The 17,432-nt window shown below is 48.9% G+C and overlaps 6 protein-coding genes across 6 annotated transcripts; 3 read left to right on the plus strand and 3 right to left on the minus strand.

Annotated features, from left to right (window-relative positions):
* Positions 1-943: 943 nt before the first annotated feature.
* Positions 944-3,249, minus strand: ASPWEDRAFT_110592 (Zn(II)2Cys6 transcription factor; the record flags this gene model as incomplete). Its single annotated transcript, XM_040828190.1, has 5 exons — positions 944-1,480; positions 1,537-1,760; positions 1,810-2,108; positions 2,161-2,339; positions 2,416-3,249. 5 exons carry the CDS (start codon positions 3,247-3,249, stop codon positions 944-946), a joined length of 2,073 nt encoding a protein of 690 aa, XP_040689726.1.
* Positions 3,250-5,651: 2,402 nt separating this feature from the next.
* On the plus strand, positions 5,652-7,272 carry ASPWEDRAFT_111974 (putative MFS transporter; the record flags this gene model as incomplete). The annotated part of the gene is made up of 3 exons (XM_040828290.1): positions 5,652-5,874; positions 5,930-6,169; positions 6,221-7,272. The coding sequence occupies 3 exons, from the start codon at positions 5,652-5,654 to the stop codon at positions 7,270-7,272; spliced, it is 1,515 nt and encodes a 504-aa protein (XP_040689727.1).
* Positions 7,273-7,543: 271 nt separating this feature from the next.
* Positions 7,544-9,377, minus strand: ASPWEDRAFT_109881 (putative MFS quinate transporter; the record flags this gene model as incomplete). The annotated part of the gene is made up of 4 exons (XM_040828123.1): positions 7,544-8,626; positions 8,677-8,805; positions 8,856-9,045; positions 9,100-9,377. 4 exons carry the CDS (start codon positions 9,375-9,377, stop codon positions 7,544-7,546), a joined length of 1,680 nt encoding a protein of 559 aa, XP_040689728.1.
* A 3,234-nt stretch (positions 9,378-12,611) lies between these two features.
* On the plus strand, positions 12,612-14,633 carry isn1 (IMP 5'-nucleotidase ISN1). Its single transcript, XM_040837887.1, has 8 exons — positions 12,612-12,769; positions 12,816-12,826; positions 12,881-12,901; positions 12,959-12,973; positions 13,019-13,166; positions 13,230-14,024; positions 14,072-14,211; positions 14,257-14,633. The coding sequence occupies exons 1-8, from the start codon at positions 12,745-12,747 to the stop codon at positions 14,347-14,349; spliced, it is 1,248 nt and encodes a 415-aa protein (XP_040689729.1). The 5' UTR covers positions 12,612-12,744; the 3' UTR covers positions 14,350-14,633.
* Positions 14,634-15,447: 814 nt separating this feature from the next.
* Positions 15,448-16,589, plus strand: ASPWEDRAFT_534643 (uncharacterized protein). Its single transcript, XM_040837888.1, has 2 exons — positions 15,448-15,879; positions 15,927-16,589. The coding sequence occupies exons 1-2, from the start codon at positions 15,786-15,788 to the stop codon at positions 16,400-16,402; spliced, it is 570 nt and encodes a 189-aa protein (XP_040689730.1). The 5' UTR covers positions 15,448-15,785; the 3' UTR covers positions 16,403-16,589.
* On the minus strand, positions 16,419-17,223 carry ASPWEDRAFT_69283 (alpha/beta hydrolase; the record flags this gene model as incomplete). Its single annotated transcript, XM_040839031.1, has 2 exons — positions 16,419-16,763; positions 16,810-17,223. 2 exons carry the CDS (start codon positions 17,221-17,223, stop codon positions 16,419-16,421), a joined length of 759 nt encoding a protein of 252 aa, XP_040689731.1.
* Positions 17,224-17,432: the final 209 nt, after the last annotated feature.

Here is a 17,432-nt window from a genome sequence, read left to right on the forward strand (position 1 = left end):
TGTAGCTTTCCATGTTGTAGATGCATTATTTCCCAGGCGTGGGTATTCCAAAAGTAATTTGAAACTATTTGGCATCCCACATCGTCGTGCGCGAAAAGCACTGCACAAGATCACAATGGTCGGACAACTTCCAGTTCCAACCAAGTATCCGTGGGTCTCGATAGGGCAGTAGGGCTGGCCGATCCCCACCGAAATGGCCGATCCCATCGGAAACAGTCAAGCTTGGCCAATGCTTGGTTTCAGGAGTCAAGAATTGATTCTGAATAAAAAAGGGGCGGGATGAAAAGAGAGGCGACACAAAATACAGATCATATTCCAGTCTCTCCTTTACTGGGAAGAGAAAAAGCAATAAAAGATGGCGACGTTTATTGTTTTGCATCAAAATGGCAGAACGATGGTCAAGGCAACAGTGTTCTGGCCCCAATGGCGTGGGAAAAACAACTCTCATTGTCTCATTGTAATTTACACTAGGTACTGGTAGTAATGACCGACGGTCTGTTCGCGCCGATATCGTTCTTTTGATCGCTATCTGATAATTCGCGCAATCAGATAATCGCGGCAGTGGCGCCACCAAGCTGTCGAATGTCTATCAATCAGGACATATCGGTAGTGATTTTCGGATCGAAGCGATAACCTTTTTTGGCTCCGACCGTTTTCCGAGGCGACAGCGTGACTGGGTTGGCTTCGATCAAGTTGGTGATGTGGTGGCCGGTCACAAGACCGCTATTGTTGCATTCCATGCGTCCGGTGCGGGGTGTTGTCGTCGCATGGATTAATTTCCGATCATGGTCCAATTAAATGATCGGGTTTGTGGATACTATTTCTGTGCCATAAAAAACCTCAGAGTTGGCAGTTTAAACATCAAACACTGGGTGACCTGATCCCTGATCAGTAATTACCTTACCCGCTTCATCCGCGGCGTGGATGTTATGCCCCGGCATGATCAAGAAGCATTTTGGCCAATGCTTGGATAAATTGAAAAGAATTCTTCAAGATCCATGGTGGAGAAGTCAAAATCCCATCCCATATCGGCTTGCGTAAGGTCAAGAAGATCTTCTCCCCCTCCTACGTTGGCACTGGCTCTCTGTTGGTCGTCTTGATACTGCATATTTGGCAGCACAGGAAGGTTTATTCCTGACAGCAGGTCATTTGTGAAAGCTTCTGGGACATGGCCACCCTGGGGGTTGTGACCATTGCTGGTAGATGGTCGCATGGGGGCGACAAACGGGTTTTCAACCTCATAACTGTTTCTCGCCTGTTCATCAGGTATCCACTCATAGAGCGGATTTATTTTCTTCAACACGGTCTGTAGACCTGCAATGGAGCTCATAATGGGGTCACCAGGTCGCATGGTCGAAAGGCACCGGATGCCAGCATGTACCCACGGCAAATGAGCGAGGGAGTTGTTTTCATCGTGGAGGAGGTCGTATAGCAGCGTGAAGCATGCGCTGCCCATGAAAAATCCGTGGTAGCGCAACTCCTATCAAGAGATTAGTCAACTATTCCCAGTGCTCCACCATGCTATGAAAGAAATACCCGAACAAATCCGTTGACACTAGACGCTTCACACAGGTGATGAATTGTTCTGCGAGCAGCATTGAGGGCAATATTACATGCTTCATTGAGCCACATGGGGATCTCTGTAGGTCGATTTCCTCCCCCGGAAGCTGATTGCCTAGCCGATGATTTCATATCGTGGCGCCACCGACCACGGAATATCAAGAATGGCCGGAATGTTAGGAGCACAGCATGGTGGTAGACTACACCCATTAGCTCTGCGTAGCGCATATCCCTCGGGGCCCTACTCACTCATAACCAGAATTGTCTGACGAACTCCTAGTTCTCCTGGTTGAGCACACTTATCGAGTCCAAACCCTAGAGCCCGTTGCATTTCAGACTCGAAAGAACGAAGGTCATCAACGATGGACCGGGAAATCCTCCACATCTGCAATAATGACTCATGACGCTGGCCATAAATCTCATCAACCGACCTCGAGATGACCCTCGACAAGTGCACGAGGGCCAGAAGAAAAGGGTCATCAGGGCATGCTATGCCAATATCTTTCAGAGAAAGTGAGCTTGGTCGTCCCAGATGAAAGCATGTCCACCTATCAATCTCATCAGAGTCAATATTCTCTAAAAGGGGGAAGATGAGCGGACGTTTCATAGAAATAAAGGCACCAAAAGGTCGTTCGCCTTTCTTGGATGCCTTTTGCTGTCCCATCGCCGTCATTAGGGGCATCCCTGTGCAGCCCCGCTGAAATTGCTTTCCGTGCGCCCGTCCCAAGATAAAGGAATGTTGAATTCGGACGACCTTGTTCACTTTGGAAGTGAGCGTGCTACAAATGCCATGTCAGGACCCTCGGTGTTTCCATGTTAAACAGGGAAACTTATCATAAATAAGGCAAGTTGCACTGTATGGAGATTCACCACGTCGTCCAAGGCGGCCATCGACGATTTGACGCGCTCAAAGAGCACATCGCCCCAACCATAATGCTCTGTTCCCAGCGCGCCCGTGGCCACTGCCATAAGAAGCATGGAAGTACTGGACGTCTCAGAGCTAGGATCTGGAACGGGGCAGTACATGCGCTCCAACTGCCGTTCGAAGTTTTCCTTTGGCTGGAAAGGCATCAGGTGATACAAAGTCGTCAGAAATCGCTTCAAGCAGGTCTTGGCTATATCATAGGACATAAACATCACTGGAGACCCCACTGCAAGAGAGCTTTTGCCAGAATCAGAGACACTGGATGGGATGCCGAAGAAAATGCGGCGGAAGCTGAGCAGATCCAAGCCAGCACCGGCTTCCTCCACTTCGCCCTGGGGCTCCTCCGAATGGGCTGTCGGGTTTGAAAAGAGATCCTGATAAAGTCGGTTGATCATCGAAAAATGAGACGTTGCCCCATAGTACAACTGGACCTCACATGATGGAGAAGCCATGTGCGTGGCGGAGACACTGCTGGGGAATGTATAGCTGACCGACTCGTTCCGGCGACCTGGCGGTTGCGGCAGACCAGGGGACGTTTGGCGTCCAGTGTCCTCGGGCCGCGTGGAAACATCTTCAGCATGTCTGGTCTGATGTTTCTTCTTGCGCTGCCGAATAATGTCACGGTAAATGCATGGGGTATTACGGAGATGACATGTTTTGCACGGGTTACTCCCGTCGCACTTGATCTTGCGCTTGCGGCACTCCTGGCAGGCTTTGGATATCCGCCAGCCATACGGCTGGACCGGACTGGTGCTGTCTGCCATCCGTCAAATGGGGCCAAGATAACATAAACCCGAATTACTTCACAGACCGTACCTCACTGCAGAATTTGGTGGGTTTTTTCCTTGTCGAGCAGCGAAGAAAAAGCCGACCGCCGGATATAGGTCACGTGGGTTTATCCGTAATTCCGGCATGGCGTCACCACGTTTCCCCACTCAAAACAACAGCACAACATGGTGCAGATAAGAGTAGAATTTATTGAATTGCTGTCTATCCTATGTTGTTCTGTTAATATTAGAAAAGAAATTTAAAGGCTCGAGTTGTTGGGTAATTGTTGATGTTGATATCTGTAACGATTGCGGGATATATATTTGGTTTCACACAACGTCAATGATTTTATATACCTGGTAAGCAATTGTGGAACAAGGAGAATGAAAAAAAAGCAGAGAATTGAATAATGACATGTTATAAATGCCTATACATATCTTGGATTATTAGACATTAAATTTACAGGTAGAAATAGTATAGGAACACTGATGGTGACCTGACGTCTACGCCTCTTTTCTCCATATCTGAACTGCCCTACCTATCCTTATTATGGCGTTACATACCTTAGCCCCTGGATTGAAGATAGCATAGCCTGTCATAACCACGTCACCTTGTAGAGAAGTAATATTTCTGGTATTCTGTATCGCCTCGGCTGGACCCCATGGACAAAACCAAGTGCCGAATTGATACTCGAAGCAGCGAACAGTCGGATGATGAGAAGTGCCGAATAAATGATCAGCAGAGTCCCTGCTGTAAAATCAAAGTTGCTTTATTGCCCCCCCGAAAAGAGAAGAGCCAATGATACTGCGTGCACCAGGGAATGCCTCTCCATTTTCCCGATATCAAGTGGCAGTAAGTTTGATGACACGAAGCCTAAGTGCTATCCGATGATAGATCCGATTTGAAGGAAGCTTCCGAGCCAAGCACACATTTTGCTGTCTGTTCCGGTGTTTCTGTCCTGGCGCAGCTGCCAAGCTGTATCCGGGGAGGAAGAGGGGTCCGTGGACGGGAAAAGTGGTGGCGATCAATTAGAGTCCGAGTGTACTCGTGATGCTTTCTGGCTCTTGTTCTTCAATACCATGTTCCCGTCGGTAGACTGTCAACTTGTTAGCGAAATGGAAGTGTTGTTGTAAACCTCGACGGATTCTTAATTGCTCATTTTCAAGCCGTGATGGTCAGCTCAAGGCCGCATTTAAATTAATAGAAATATTGGCGTTAGGTATCCTCTCAACCTGTACGAGATAGCTACAAAGAAAGACAGCGTTGAGGTGTGAGATGTGAGAGGGTGAGTCGACGCGACACTCACGTGGTCAACCGGTCGACCTACGCGCCTCGCTGTTTCTCTCCCACCACCACTCCAGCCAGAACCAAGATCCAACACAGTCCACCAGAGCCGATCGCTAGAGCCGATTGCAGGTGTCATACTCCAGCGCTCCACCATACGATGCGGGATTTTCCTCTTAGGTGTTTGGAAATCCGGGGTTGTGGAGATGCGGGGAAGCCAAAATTGGTCTGGGGCTTCATCCAACGGCGCTGACTGAACATAACAGCTAGAGTTGTTTGCTTTTCTTCTATTACTCCAAATGGCATTGTTTGATGCACTGACCTGATCGAGCTTTTATTTTTCTAGCAAACACTTCCGTTTTGACGGGATGAGTTCTACAAAAACATGAATACCGCTCTATCCCCGATACCGAAAGTCTCCCGCTCCCCAGACAAAGCCAAGCCGGGGCTTTGACTCTGGCGAGCGGATGATGCGGGGAATACGTGGAAATCGCAGTCGTTGCTGATGGCCAAGAGTCCGCCGCTAGAGGACGAGAGCCTGCGAAAAGCATCGTGGTCTGGATCGTCCTTGAATTCTCGGGTTGATTCGATCGCCTATTTCCCATGTGTTGCCGCCTGCTTTGCAGTCAACCGTGGTGGAAGTGTAATCCAAATCTCCCGCCCAGAGGCTGCCTATAACGCCTAACACAGTCATGGTGTCATGGGAAGAAATTGCTTGTCTTCAGTATCGTCGCCAAAGGCTCCCTATCATCACAACTGCCGTGTTACAGAAGCGAGCTTTTTGCCTTTTTATGCTTATTGGTTGCCAAACGCTCCTATACGCCTCTTAAACCATCGTGACTCTTCACGCTGGGGTTTCCCCGCGCCGAGGATCCTCAATCCAGATCGAGAGAGCTCTTGACATTTTCCGATAATGATTCCCGCGTAATCAACCGGGAAATCCGACGGTAGTACCCGATATTCAAGAGGTGTATAAATATCGGATTCCTGTACCGCTGTCTTTCCTGGGAGACGACAGGTCTTATCTAAACACGGAATACTGCATTGTTATTTACTCGTCGCCAGTGCAAAGAGCGGATTACTCAGAATGTCCGACACACCTCCCTCTGAGCGGATGGTGGATGAAAAGACCTCCCCGCAGCACAAGGAAGATATAACAGAAGAAGGCGCACGCGAGGCAGCTGGCCGTGGTCATGCTGCAACTGACCAGTACGGTCGAGCGCTCGTTGAATTCGATCGTGCCGCGGAATCACGCCTGCGTCTGAAGATTGACCTATACATTGTGCCCACCGTGGCAATCTTGTATCTTTTTTGCTTCATTGATCGGGCAAATATCGGTTCGTTCACCTGGTGACGGACGATCGTCTAGAAAAGAACCCTAACCGTTCACAGGAAACGCGAAACTCGCCGGAATCGAGGATGACCTGGGTCTCAAAGGCAACGATTATAACGCCTTGCTATCCATATTCTACATCTCGTACATTATCCTCGAGATTCCATCAAATATGGCATGCAAATGGATGGGGCCTGGCTGGTTCCTTCCATCAATCGCGCTCGGGTTTGGCATCTGTTCTGTCGCCATGGGCTTTGTTAATGATATCCAAAGCGCTTCTGGTGTTCGCTTTCTTTTAGGTATTTAATTGTTTCTCATTCGCTAATATCGTGCTAATTACTTTTCAATAGGTGCGTTCGAATCCGGCATGATGCCTGGGATTGCATACTACATGTCTAGATGGTATCGGCGCAGTGAGCTAGCCTTCCGTCTGGCACTCTACATTGTCATGGCACCGCTGGCAGGTGCATTTGGTGGCCTATTAGCATCAGGGATCCTCACCCTCGACCATTTCGGAAGTGTGCGCACTTGGCGCATGATATTTGTAATCGAAGGAATCATCACGATTGGTCTCGCCCTAATCGCCTTCGTTTCACTGACCGATCGTCCTGAAACTGCACGGTGGCTATCACAGGAAGAGAAGGATCTGGCCGTTGCTCGCGTGAAGTCAGAGCGTGTAGGCACCACCGAGGTGTTGGACAAGATTGACCTGACAAAGACCCTCCGAGGGATCTTCAGTCCAGTAACGCTGACAACCTCCTTCATGTTCCTCCTCAACAACATCACAGTCCAGGGACTCGCGTTCTTTGCTCCGACAATCGTCAAAACCATCTACCCTGAAAGCAGTGTCATAACCCAGCAACTGCAAACAGTACCACCATACATCGTTGGCGCCTTTTTCACTCTCCTATTCCCCTTCCTTAGCTGGCGCATCGATCGCCGTTTGATTTTCTTCGCCATCGGAGCTCCGCTCATGATAGCCGGCTACATCATGTTCCTCGCCAGTACATCTCCACGCGTGCGGTACGGCGCCACCTTCCTCATCGCCAGCGGAGCATTCTCCTTCGGCGCATTCTGCAACGCCCACTCAGCCAACAATGTCGTCTCCGACACGGCGCGATCCTCCGCCATCGCAACGACGGTCATGCTAGGAAACGTCGGCGGACTCATTTCCACGTGGTCGTTCTTGAAATTCGACGCTCCTAATTATCACATTGGTAACGGATTGAACCTCGCCACGGCGACGTGCACCATGATCCTTGGCATGTGTCTGTTGGCGTGGCAGACGTGGGATAACAAGAGACGGGAGAAAATTGATATTGATAGTGCTTTGGCTGGAATGTCGCAAAAGCAGATCCAGGACCTTGATTGGCGAAACCCTGCTTTCCGATGGCGGCCGTAGATGTTTTAGGATTTGTCATGATATTTAAGTTTATTGCAAATGTCATAGCTTTTAGTGATAATACGGTTAATCTCATGTACGTGCACGAGGATCGATGCGTGTAAGACTGGCTCGTTACAGCTTCCATGTTGATCTAAGTAAACTCAATTCACCTGTCGAGCATAGCCTGTAAGAAAATGGAAAGATATGTTGTGAAACTCAATTAAAGTAGCTTAAACCCAATAGAAATTACTCAATCATCAATACAATTCATCACCATCGTTAGCAGTCATCAAACTTTCGCCGAGTTATCCCCCGTCTTCTCTATATGCTGCGATCCACCATGCGTCTCCTCAGCCATCTGAGTCTTCTCCGACATGACCAGATCCCTCGCCTCCGCATCACGGTTACCATACAGACCAATTCTGTACCATGGCAGCTCGAACAGTCTGTCCATGCTCTCCAGCGACCGACCAGCTGTCTCGGGTACACTGAACCACACCCAGATTCCACCGAGGATGGTCACGGCCGCGAAGAACCAAAATGTACCCTGGGGCGTGATACCGCCCGCATGAGTTCCCAGGAGCATGTTAGGCACAGCCCGCGAGTTACCATACTGGTTGACGAAATGCAATGTCATCGCGAGCGAGGTACACAGCGCACGGATGCGCAGAGGGAACAACTCGGCAGTGAGCAGGTACTGCATTGAGTTCCAGCCGAGGGCCCAGCCCACGCCAGAGATGTAGATCATGGCGATGGCGCCGCGGCTCGCGCCCTGCTTGGCTTCTGGGAGGACGAAGGAGTCGTCGACGCCCATTTTGGGGACGGAGGAGAGGAAGCCGGCGATGTAGATCATGGAGATGGCTTGGAGGGTGATTCCTAGGAGGAGGGCGCGTTTGCGGCCGATCACGTCGACTAGGAAGAGAGCGCAGACGACGGCTGATACTAGCTTGATGATACCGAAGACGGCGGTGACGAGGAGAGACTCGTTGTCGCCGGTGATGCCGAGGAGGCTGAAAAAGTCGGGCGCATAGAGAGTGATGGATCCGGCGCCGGACCATTGGGAGAGAAGCTGGGCCATGATGGCGAGGTACAGTCTGTATAGGTTGTTGGGGATGAAGAAGGTTTCCTTGATGGTTCCGAACCAGCCGGCACCCATGGTGGCTTCCATCTCCATTTGGTGGGAGCTTTGGATAGCGGTGAACTCTTCCATCACGTATTCATGGTCGACAGGGAGGTTTCGAACACGAGCCAAGTTCTTCACGGCTTTCTCATGGTCGCCTTTCTTCACGAGGAATCGAGGGGATTCGTACTGGAGGAAGGAGAGGAGGAAGATGATACCGGCAAACATGATGTGCAAACTGGTCGGGACTTCCTGTGGTATGGTTAGTATATGGATTAGCGATTTTGGTACGAATTGCTTACCCATCGCTTGTGCGTGTTGTCGCCCAAGTTGATTTCACAGCCATAGTTGGCGAAGTAGGCTAGAACAATTCCCAGGTACACAAATCCAGTAAAGATACAGGTACAGAGACCTCGGACTGATGCAGGTGCCTACAATAATTAGTACTCAAAAATATTACACACAGGCACGGGCGACTCACAATCTCCGCGAGATAGACAGGACCGACGACGACAGTCTGGCCAACACCTAGACCAGCGACAAATCGACCGGCATAGATGGCTCCCAGGTTACCATTCGCCCCCATAAAGATAGCAATTCCCACAATCCAGAGTATACAGAGCTGACGAGTTGCCCAAATACGGCCGATGCGATCGCAAACCAGGAACGAACTGTCATCCAGAAAATGTTAGACATGAACCTTCTTGTCTGGGTGAAGTACTTACAAGAGAGCGCCTCCGACAGAGCCAATCTGTACCATGGCCGACACATTGGCTTTGATGTTGGTCTGTTCGACCTCGCTGTAGGAATCGAAATGGATGGTTCTCTGAAAGTCCTTTGAATTGAAAGCGCCCGAGATCAGGCCCTCATCAACACCTCTGGCTGCGCCCATGAGGCCAAAGGAGATCACAGCGAACCATAGTCGCCAATTGAAGACATTGCTTGGCTCACCCAAGTCTTTCAACTTGAAAATGTTGACAGGTTTCTTTGCACCGCCTGCCATGATGAATGCTGCTGCTTACTTGTAAAGAAGATGAATTCTCAAAACAAGTCAGAGGTAGAGCACAGGTTGTCGTCGGAGAAAAAAGCGCAAGGGATGGACAATACGGGACCTCATGACCTGGTCTTTATACCAGAGAGCCTCCCCATCCTTGCTTGCACGCGGTACAAAGAAAAGCAATGCGGGGAAACATCATCGTGGGGTAGGGAAAAAAAGTCTGGGGATACCTACAGTACCAAGCGGACGTAGCTCGCTGGACCAAACTGGAGATGATGGACGCATACCGTATCCACCCGACCGGGACATTATCCTGGTTGTATGGCCTGTGATGGACGACAGTTGGGCAGAGAGTTTGGAGGAGCCAAGTCCCAAGCCCGAGAACGAGCTTATTAGCTCTTGACTTTTGAGGTCCACCTCCGATGCGGGAATCCCATATTGATAGCCTGGAATTGTATTGTCGCACAGAAACGATATCGCAAGGTGGAACTCGACGCACATAATAATAGTTAGTTGATTATCTCTTGCGAGTTGTGCTTACGGGATCGCGCATTTGTCGCTGTCGGCATTTGCTCCCCCTTGTACGACGCACAATGGTGTCAGGCGTCCACACTATGGGAGACAGGCGGCAAATCAAAGCGCCGGCAATCGGAGTCAGCGATGTCATCGTGATCACGATTGCATTATCACCAACTTCTGGTTCTCGATTCGACTGTCTTTGTTGTCTCTGTCTTTCCTCCGACCGGACATTTTCCCACAAGGCCCGTGAGCGTGTAGGAGGGGCCCTCGGGCAACTTCCGACCTGGGGAAGGCGACCTCGTGTTATATGTACCCCGTGCTCGGCATCTCTTGGCCGATCCGGTTGACAGCCTGTGCTTATAGGCCCTGTCATTGCGTGTGGGGGTGGAGTAGTGAAGTGGCCACGAGGATTCTTTCCCCCGAGGGGTTTGATACCATCGTCATCGAACAGAGCGGGGGCCACGCTGTCAATCGCAGGGAGAATTTTCCTAAGATCTGGGCCAAGAGGGCTATTCCGACCCCGGATTTGTGCCTGCGCCAATGAGTCAAAAAATCAGCATCAGACCACGGACCGATAAAGTAAAGAATAGAGGATGGTCGGCCAAACCCGTCTGATGTTAGGTGCTGACAGGCACACCTTGTAAGCCACGAAATAAAATTGACAAATCGCCTCAGCTGCTGTCTGGAATCGGCTGGAGTCCGATGCTGACTATCGCTGGAAAGGGTAAGTCTTGTCGGTGTTCAGGATGGCCATCCTCGGTCCCAAGTCAAGTCAGATGGTCATCGCCAACTCCCGATTGTCGGTGAGACGGATTTGCAGGTGGAGAAGACATGACAAAGGGCGTGTGATGAGCGGAAATTTCCTGGTGGAGATGGAAGATGGATGGATGAGGGGAAGAAGGACAAAGAAGCCGGGGAAATTCCCTGGGGATGGTGCGTAATTGGCCTCGCTTCATAGGGCAAAACTGACGGGCAAATTAATTCCAGAGTGAATGGCCTGACCAGGCTCTCTCTGGGGCTTCGGAAAGAGATTTCCTTGTCTCCAGCATTTGGCCCTTCTGAGACCAAGCCAATGATCTTCTCATCATCATCAGTCTAATGCGAGGCTGAAAGTGGGAGTGAATGTGCTTTTGGCCCCTCGACTGCACACAAAAAGAAATTATCCCACTGTCTGACACGGACAACAGCGAGCCGGCATCCCCATCTGTTCATGACAATTGCTTACACCCTGCTACGTACTTTGGATATTTCCTTGACTACATGACGTCCAGGATGATGACCAATTGAATCTATTAGCTTGACCATCGGAATCTACGCAATTCTCCTATCAGAAATCGTGCAGTACATCTGTCAGGTCTCGACCATGTCTTTTTATAATCGCAGATTGTCCCAAAAAGTCCCAAACAACCCTTCCATGGGTCCAGAATGTCCAGCCCCTTGCACAATCTGCTCGCTAAAGTTACTTTTATCTCTGCTATGTCTCTGGTTGACTGATGCTGCCGTACTTTTGCACCTGAGTCCTAGCTCCTGCACAAATCATTCCGTGACGCAAAGAACCCAGTCCCCAATGTTTTGGTGCTGTTCGCCCTACGGCGCAAAGGCTGTGGCACTCTGATGAACAGGCTGAAGGGAGACTCGGTGATCGCCAAACAGAAGAATCAAAGTGTCGGGATGTCGGGAAAGGTAGCATGGGAACTTGAATCCGGCTGGCATTTCCATAGAATGCTTGACTGCCTTTCGAGCACTAGTAACTGGATCGTGATGTTCTCAAAGATGCTTGATTCCAATCGAGGTCCTTCTAATAATCAAGGTAAATGTTTGCAGGAAGTTTGGGTAAAGGAGCAGCTTTGCCATCGTTTGATGCTTTTCCGAGGGCAGTAGTACAATCCATTGGTGGTTGATACAGCACGCTCTCAACCCAAATGATTACCATGGCAATACAAACAACGGGATATGATGTTGTCCTACAATGTCAGTGTGTATTTATTGTGCCAAGGTAGTAGCACCAGCTCTTCGTGGCTTTTGGCAGGAATAGCAACAGAGCAACCGATTCTGCTGGGTAGCGGAAATCTGGATCGACGGCATGCGGGTAATAAGCGTTACTCCAGTTTTATTAAAAAAAGATTAACATCAATCCATGCTAACAGGAAGCACTGACCGATATGAAGCTTGTCATTTTTGTCATACAGTGAAGTTTTGGGCATTTATGAAGAAGTACTCCGTGCTGTACATATTGTCCGACGACGCCGATCCCTCCATCAGACATCAATCAAGTCGGTGTTAGAGAACTACACATTGCACTGAAGGAGACAGTAATTCGCTATTTTATAAGTGAGATCTGGACTCATCGGTTGATGTTGTATAAAGTATTGCCAAGATGCTTGATGAAAAGCTTCTGCATGCTGTATCTGATAAATGAATGTATCAACATTTCGCAAAGGAACATCACACAAAACAGCCTCCGATTGGATCTACTCAAGGATAATTACATGCATAATGGATGTGAAAGCAGCACAGATAATCAAGGATCCTTCTCGTCTATATCTCATCCTGCAAGGACCTACCTGGTCGAGGATTGTCGCTGTTGATCATTCAAGTGGGGCCGTTGTTTATCGTGTCTTTGAAATAGAACCATCTATTGATCTGATCCGACTGTCCTACTCCATAGACTACTGATATCAAAATGCCAGCTGTATGATATGAATAAATATGCTGAGAGATCAGCGCCTGACAGTGCCTGACGTGCATTCTTTATCTGGCTTGGCGCGACAGCTCATCCCCGCCATTTCAGTCGATCCCTTCAGCTCCGATAAACACTCTGTCCTTCTTCCAACTTCCATCATTTGCCATCGCCATGACTACCCGCTACCGTGTTGAATGTAAGTCTCGAAATAAAATATCATGTTCCATTGCTAATCTCAACAGATGCCCTCAAGGTATGTCCATCTCCTCGCTGCAGCTGCATTGACTGACTCGGAGTCATCCGCCAGTCCCACCGCCGGGACCAATTGGTAAGTCATCATCCCTTGACATTTGAAACAAACTCATTCATCATTGACGATAAATAGATTGAATGGATCAAGGTAATCGAAGCCTCCTTGTTTAATTGCTGCGACTAAACATCGCAGGGTCTGCTGGCTGTCCCCTTTGTGCTGCACTCGCAGCCCACCGCCGTCTACCAGGAACACAGCGAGAATCTCATCGCCGTCGCCGCTGATACCCATCAACGCTACGCGGAGATTTTCCGGGATGTTGAAAACCTCATATCCGATCATAGTAGGCTTCTCGATTCCGTACTTACTCATGTTTTTCTAAAAGGGTTAAGACTAACATGGCCAGTCAAACATGAACGGGACAACGCCCCTGGCAAATCCAAGCTGAAGCTTCTTGTTCCCAGCGTCGGATCTTTCTTCACACCAATCCCGCTTGCGGATGCTTTCAATTACCAGGATAAGAAACGCTTCATCAGTCGGAGACGCTTTGTCGCTCCCTCCTTCAACGACATTCGATTGATCCTCAACACCGCCCAGCTTTTCGGTATCGTCCGCTCCAACGGTCTGCAACTCGTCACGTTTGACGGTGATGTGACCCTCTACGACGATGGCGCCTGCTTGACGGAAGACAACCCAGTCATCCCTCGCATCATCCGTCTCCTTCGCCAAGACTGTAAGATCGGCATCGTCACTGCAGCCGGTTACACAGAGGCGGAGAAGTACTACCACCGGCTCAAGGGATTACTCGACACCGTCCACGATTCGTCTGTTCTGACAGAGACGCAGAAGAATGGCCTGATCATCATGGGCGGAGAAAGCAACTTTCTCTTCCGCTACGACCAGTCCTCCCCTCACCGCCTCTTCTATGTGCCACGCAGCCAATGGATCCTGGAAGAGATGCAGCTCTGGCAGGAACGAGACATTACCGAATTATTGGACATTGCGGAATCATCTCTGCGGGCATGTGCTTCTAATTTGAATCTGCCAGTCGCCGTCCTCCGGAAGGATCGCGCGGTCGGTGTGTATCCATTGGACAGAAGTAAAATCCATCGCGAGCAATTGGAGGAGACAGTTCTGGTTGTACAGAACACAGTCGAGCGGTCTCAAGTTGGCTCCCGGTTGCCATTCTGCGCTTTCAACGGTCGGTCTCAATATTCTACCAAACAGGAATAAGCTAACAATCAATAGGAGGAAATGATGTCTTTGTCGACATTGGCGATAAATCCTGGGGTGTACGTGCCTGTCAGCAATATTTTGGCAACATAGAACGAACCAAGACTCTCCACGTCGGTGATCAATTTTTGTCAGCTGGCGCGAATGACTTCAAGGTAAGCCATACACTGAAATTTAGATGGCTATACTAATATCTATAGGCTCGTTTGGCATCAACCACAGCTTGGATCGCAAGTCCGGCAGAGACGGTTCAACTTTTGGATGAACTGGAGGAGCTGGAGAAGGCTTTATGATTGTGTATAGGTTAATCCTATATCTACAAGTACACGCGCAGCTTGTTCTATAAGTACACCGCACATTCGACATGAATATCAGAATTTTGTTATTCCCGGCCATTAGGCCATTGGATATTATCTATAACAGAGAACACCAATTGACTCCAGCCATGCATACCAGTATTATCAGTATCCTTTGAGGAATCGTGGAGTTTAGACTCGGTTACTACGAACTATCATTGAATTGAAATGGATCAACATGAAAGATACTCTCATCTTTTTACTCGTGGTTTTGAGGGTAGGGGTGACACGTGATGTGTATGCATCAATTCTGTATTAGTCAAGGCGATAAATGCTCTCCTAGTATTGCTCTGTGTTTCCTTTTCCGTCCTCTTCAATTGAATTATAGTGTTGCCTAACAATGTTATTAAGGCAAGAGAATAAGGCAATGAAAGTGCATATTCACTAACCACTTCATTACCCCAAGTCCGGCATATAAAATCCCTTTTCTCTTCTTTCTCCTACCGAGACTTTCTACTCCTTTACATACTCCATCATGATTTCATCCCATATTCAACCCGGAACACTACCTCACCCTCACATTTCGAGACCACAAAACCCCACCCAGAATCATGATTGATAAAAATATACTCGAGCTATTTTGGTGATTCATGTCGAAGGGCTTTGCCGAAGCCACGCCATATCGTTCGCTGTGTGCCACGATCACCCAGGAATACTGTGTCCCTGATGCCTGCCATGATTTTGCAGTCACGACCATTTCTTTCTATTCATTTATGCCGCTGGCAACATGCATATCACTACAGACACGTTTATCTAGCTAGCAAGGCGGCAAAGAAGAAAAAGGCAACAAAGAGATAAAAAGCGAAAATTCTCGGCTTACTGTCCCTCCGAACTACATAGAGTAGTAGCCTTCACTCATTTGATGGACTCACGACGAATCAAGTTATCAGCTACACCACTACTAGCTCCCCTACTGGCACGGTGGGCGTTGATATTGGAATGAGCAGGTCTCAACGTCGATGTTGTTGAGAATATTTTCGTCTTTTCAAGCTGGAATTTGCGGAGAACCAATGCGCCATGATCTATGTGCGGATATACCTGAACCAGACATTAGGAACCTCGATGTTACTTCAGGCAATACCGGGCATGCAGTGGATTGCCTCTTTCTTCTAAATTTTGGACTTATCTAAGTCATCTTTCAGGCCAAAAATATGAAGCATTTTTGTTTGTGCGACTTGGACCACAACCAATGATTGTCTGAAGTATGGATCAAGGGATCAAATTGGCTATAGTATGGCTCTTTATTAGCGTCAAATGTAATTAGCTGCATTTAGTTCCAATTAGCTGATTAGCATTGTCACTAATGGCCGCTAATTCATAATAATGTTGATTGATAATCGTCAGCCTTGTTCGACTTCAACCTCAACCACAAAATGGACAGAGATAGAGATAGAGATAACTGGCAAGGTGTCCAAGATGGACGTCTGCGAAAGAAAATCCAAGATCGACTGGCCCAGCGAGCCCGACGTGAGTTCTCCACCCATACCAATAACCTGACTAACGAAGATCAACAGGCAAACGAATAGCAGAGAGTAAAGCATCATCATCACCATCATCAGATAAAATACCCCCCTCTCTCACCCTCAACCAAGTCCTCATCCCCACCACCACGACCACCCCCATCATAGGCCAAGTCCCCCTGACAGTCTGGGCAGCGCTGTGGCAAAACGGCGCCATGATGGAGATATCCTGTTCCGTCTGCATCCCATCTGTATCGAAACCAGTCGACGCAACCATCATCCCAGCCTCGCTACACCCGACAGATCTACAGCTCACCACCATCCACCACAGCTGGATCGACCGCTTCCCGTTCCCGAAAATGCGGGATAACATGACTACGCTGACGAGCGTGATTGACGAGAATGAGTTTCTGCAGGATTTATTCTGCATGACGAGTTTTACGATTGAGACGGGCGCTGCGTCGTGGGATGCGAACGCGTGGAAGATTGGGAGGGAGTTTGAGATGAAATGGGGATATCTTTTCTTCTAACAATCTGATCTTTATATCAAACACGAATGATAGCCTCCTGAATCAAACCCGCCAATTCCTCGGGTCGAGTGATAGGCGGAAAATGGCCCGCGTTGATGGACCGCGTGTCTACCTTATTTCCACTCTTCTCTTCGATCAACTTGATTCTGTCCTGCTGGAATGTAGGAGGGAGACAGGCATCCTTCTCACAGATGATATACGACACAGCCACATGCTCATACGCAGCATACGAGAGTTTCCCCGCAAAGCTTAGCGCAGAATGCATCGTCGCGTGGCTGGAGAACTTGACTGCCTCGTCCAGTGGAAGATCGGAAAAGTTCATCTTTGCACTCTCCACTGCGTCGAGAGTCATGTAGTCGCCCTATTCTCGTTAGCTATCTTAACTCAAGACATTGTGTATAACATACCTGCACAGAAATACCATCAAACCGTATATCACTCGTAGTATCAGACGTCGAACACCCCAAAGCCGGCACAATACAAGTGATAAACACCACCCTGACAACACCACCAGGCTTCCCAAACGCCGCACGGTCAGTCTTTAACAGACCCTGTGCACATTGATTCGCGACGATACCACCGTAGGAATGCGCGACGATAACGACGTCTTTACCCTCGTCGGCGAGTGCATTGATCACGTCGTGAAAGTGGGATGCGTCGTCTTCCATTGTGGCGGCTGGGGAGGGGGGAGTTCGCGAGGCTGTCGGGAGGGTTCCAACGATGGTTTCGAAGCCGTTGGACTGAAGATGGGATGCGAAGGTGGTGTACATGGAAGGAGGCGAGAAGGAGCCGGGGATGATCACGATGCTGGGGTTGGCCATTTTGTGTGGAGTGGTTAATCAAGTTTGGATGATTGTGTTGATGGTGCGATGGTTGTGAGATGGATGGGACATGGATGCAAATTCTAGGTATTTATCTTTTTTTTGAAGAACCAGAATCAAGCAATAAAATGCTTTGTCATTGATATGATGAGTTATAAATGTTGATAGAATGTCAGAATATCGCGAGACTGTCAGAAACTAGAGCCATT

The sequence above is a fragment of the Aspergillus wentii genome, assembly GCF_001890725.1.
Source record: "Aspergillus wentii DTO 134E9 unplaced genomic scaffold ASPWEscaffold_4, whole genome shotgun sequence".
Lineage (NCBI taxonomy): Eukaryota > Fungi > Ascomycota > Eurotiomycetes > Eurotiales > Aspergillaceae > Aspergillus > Aspergillus wentii.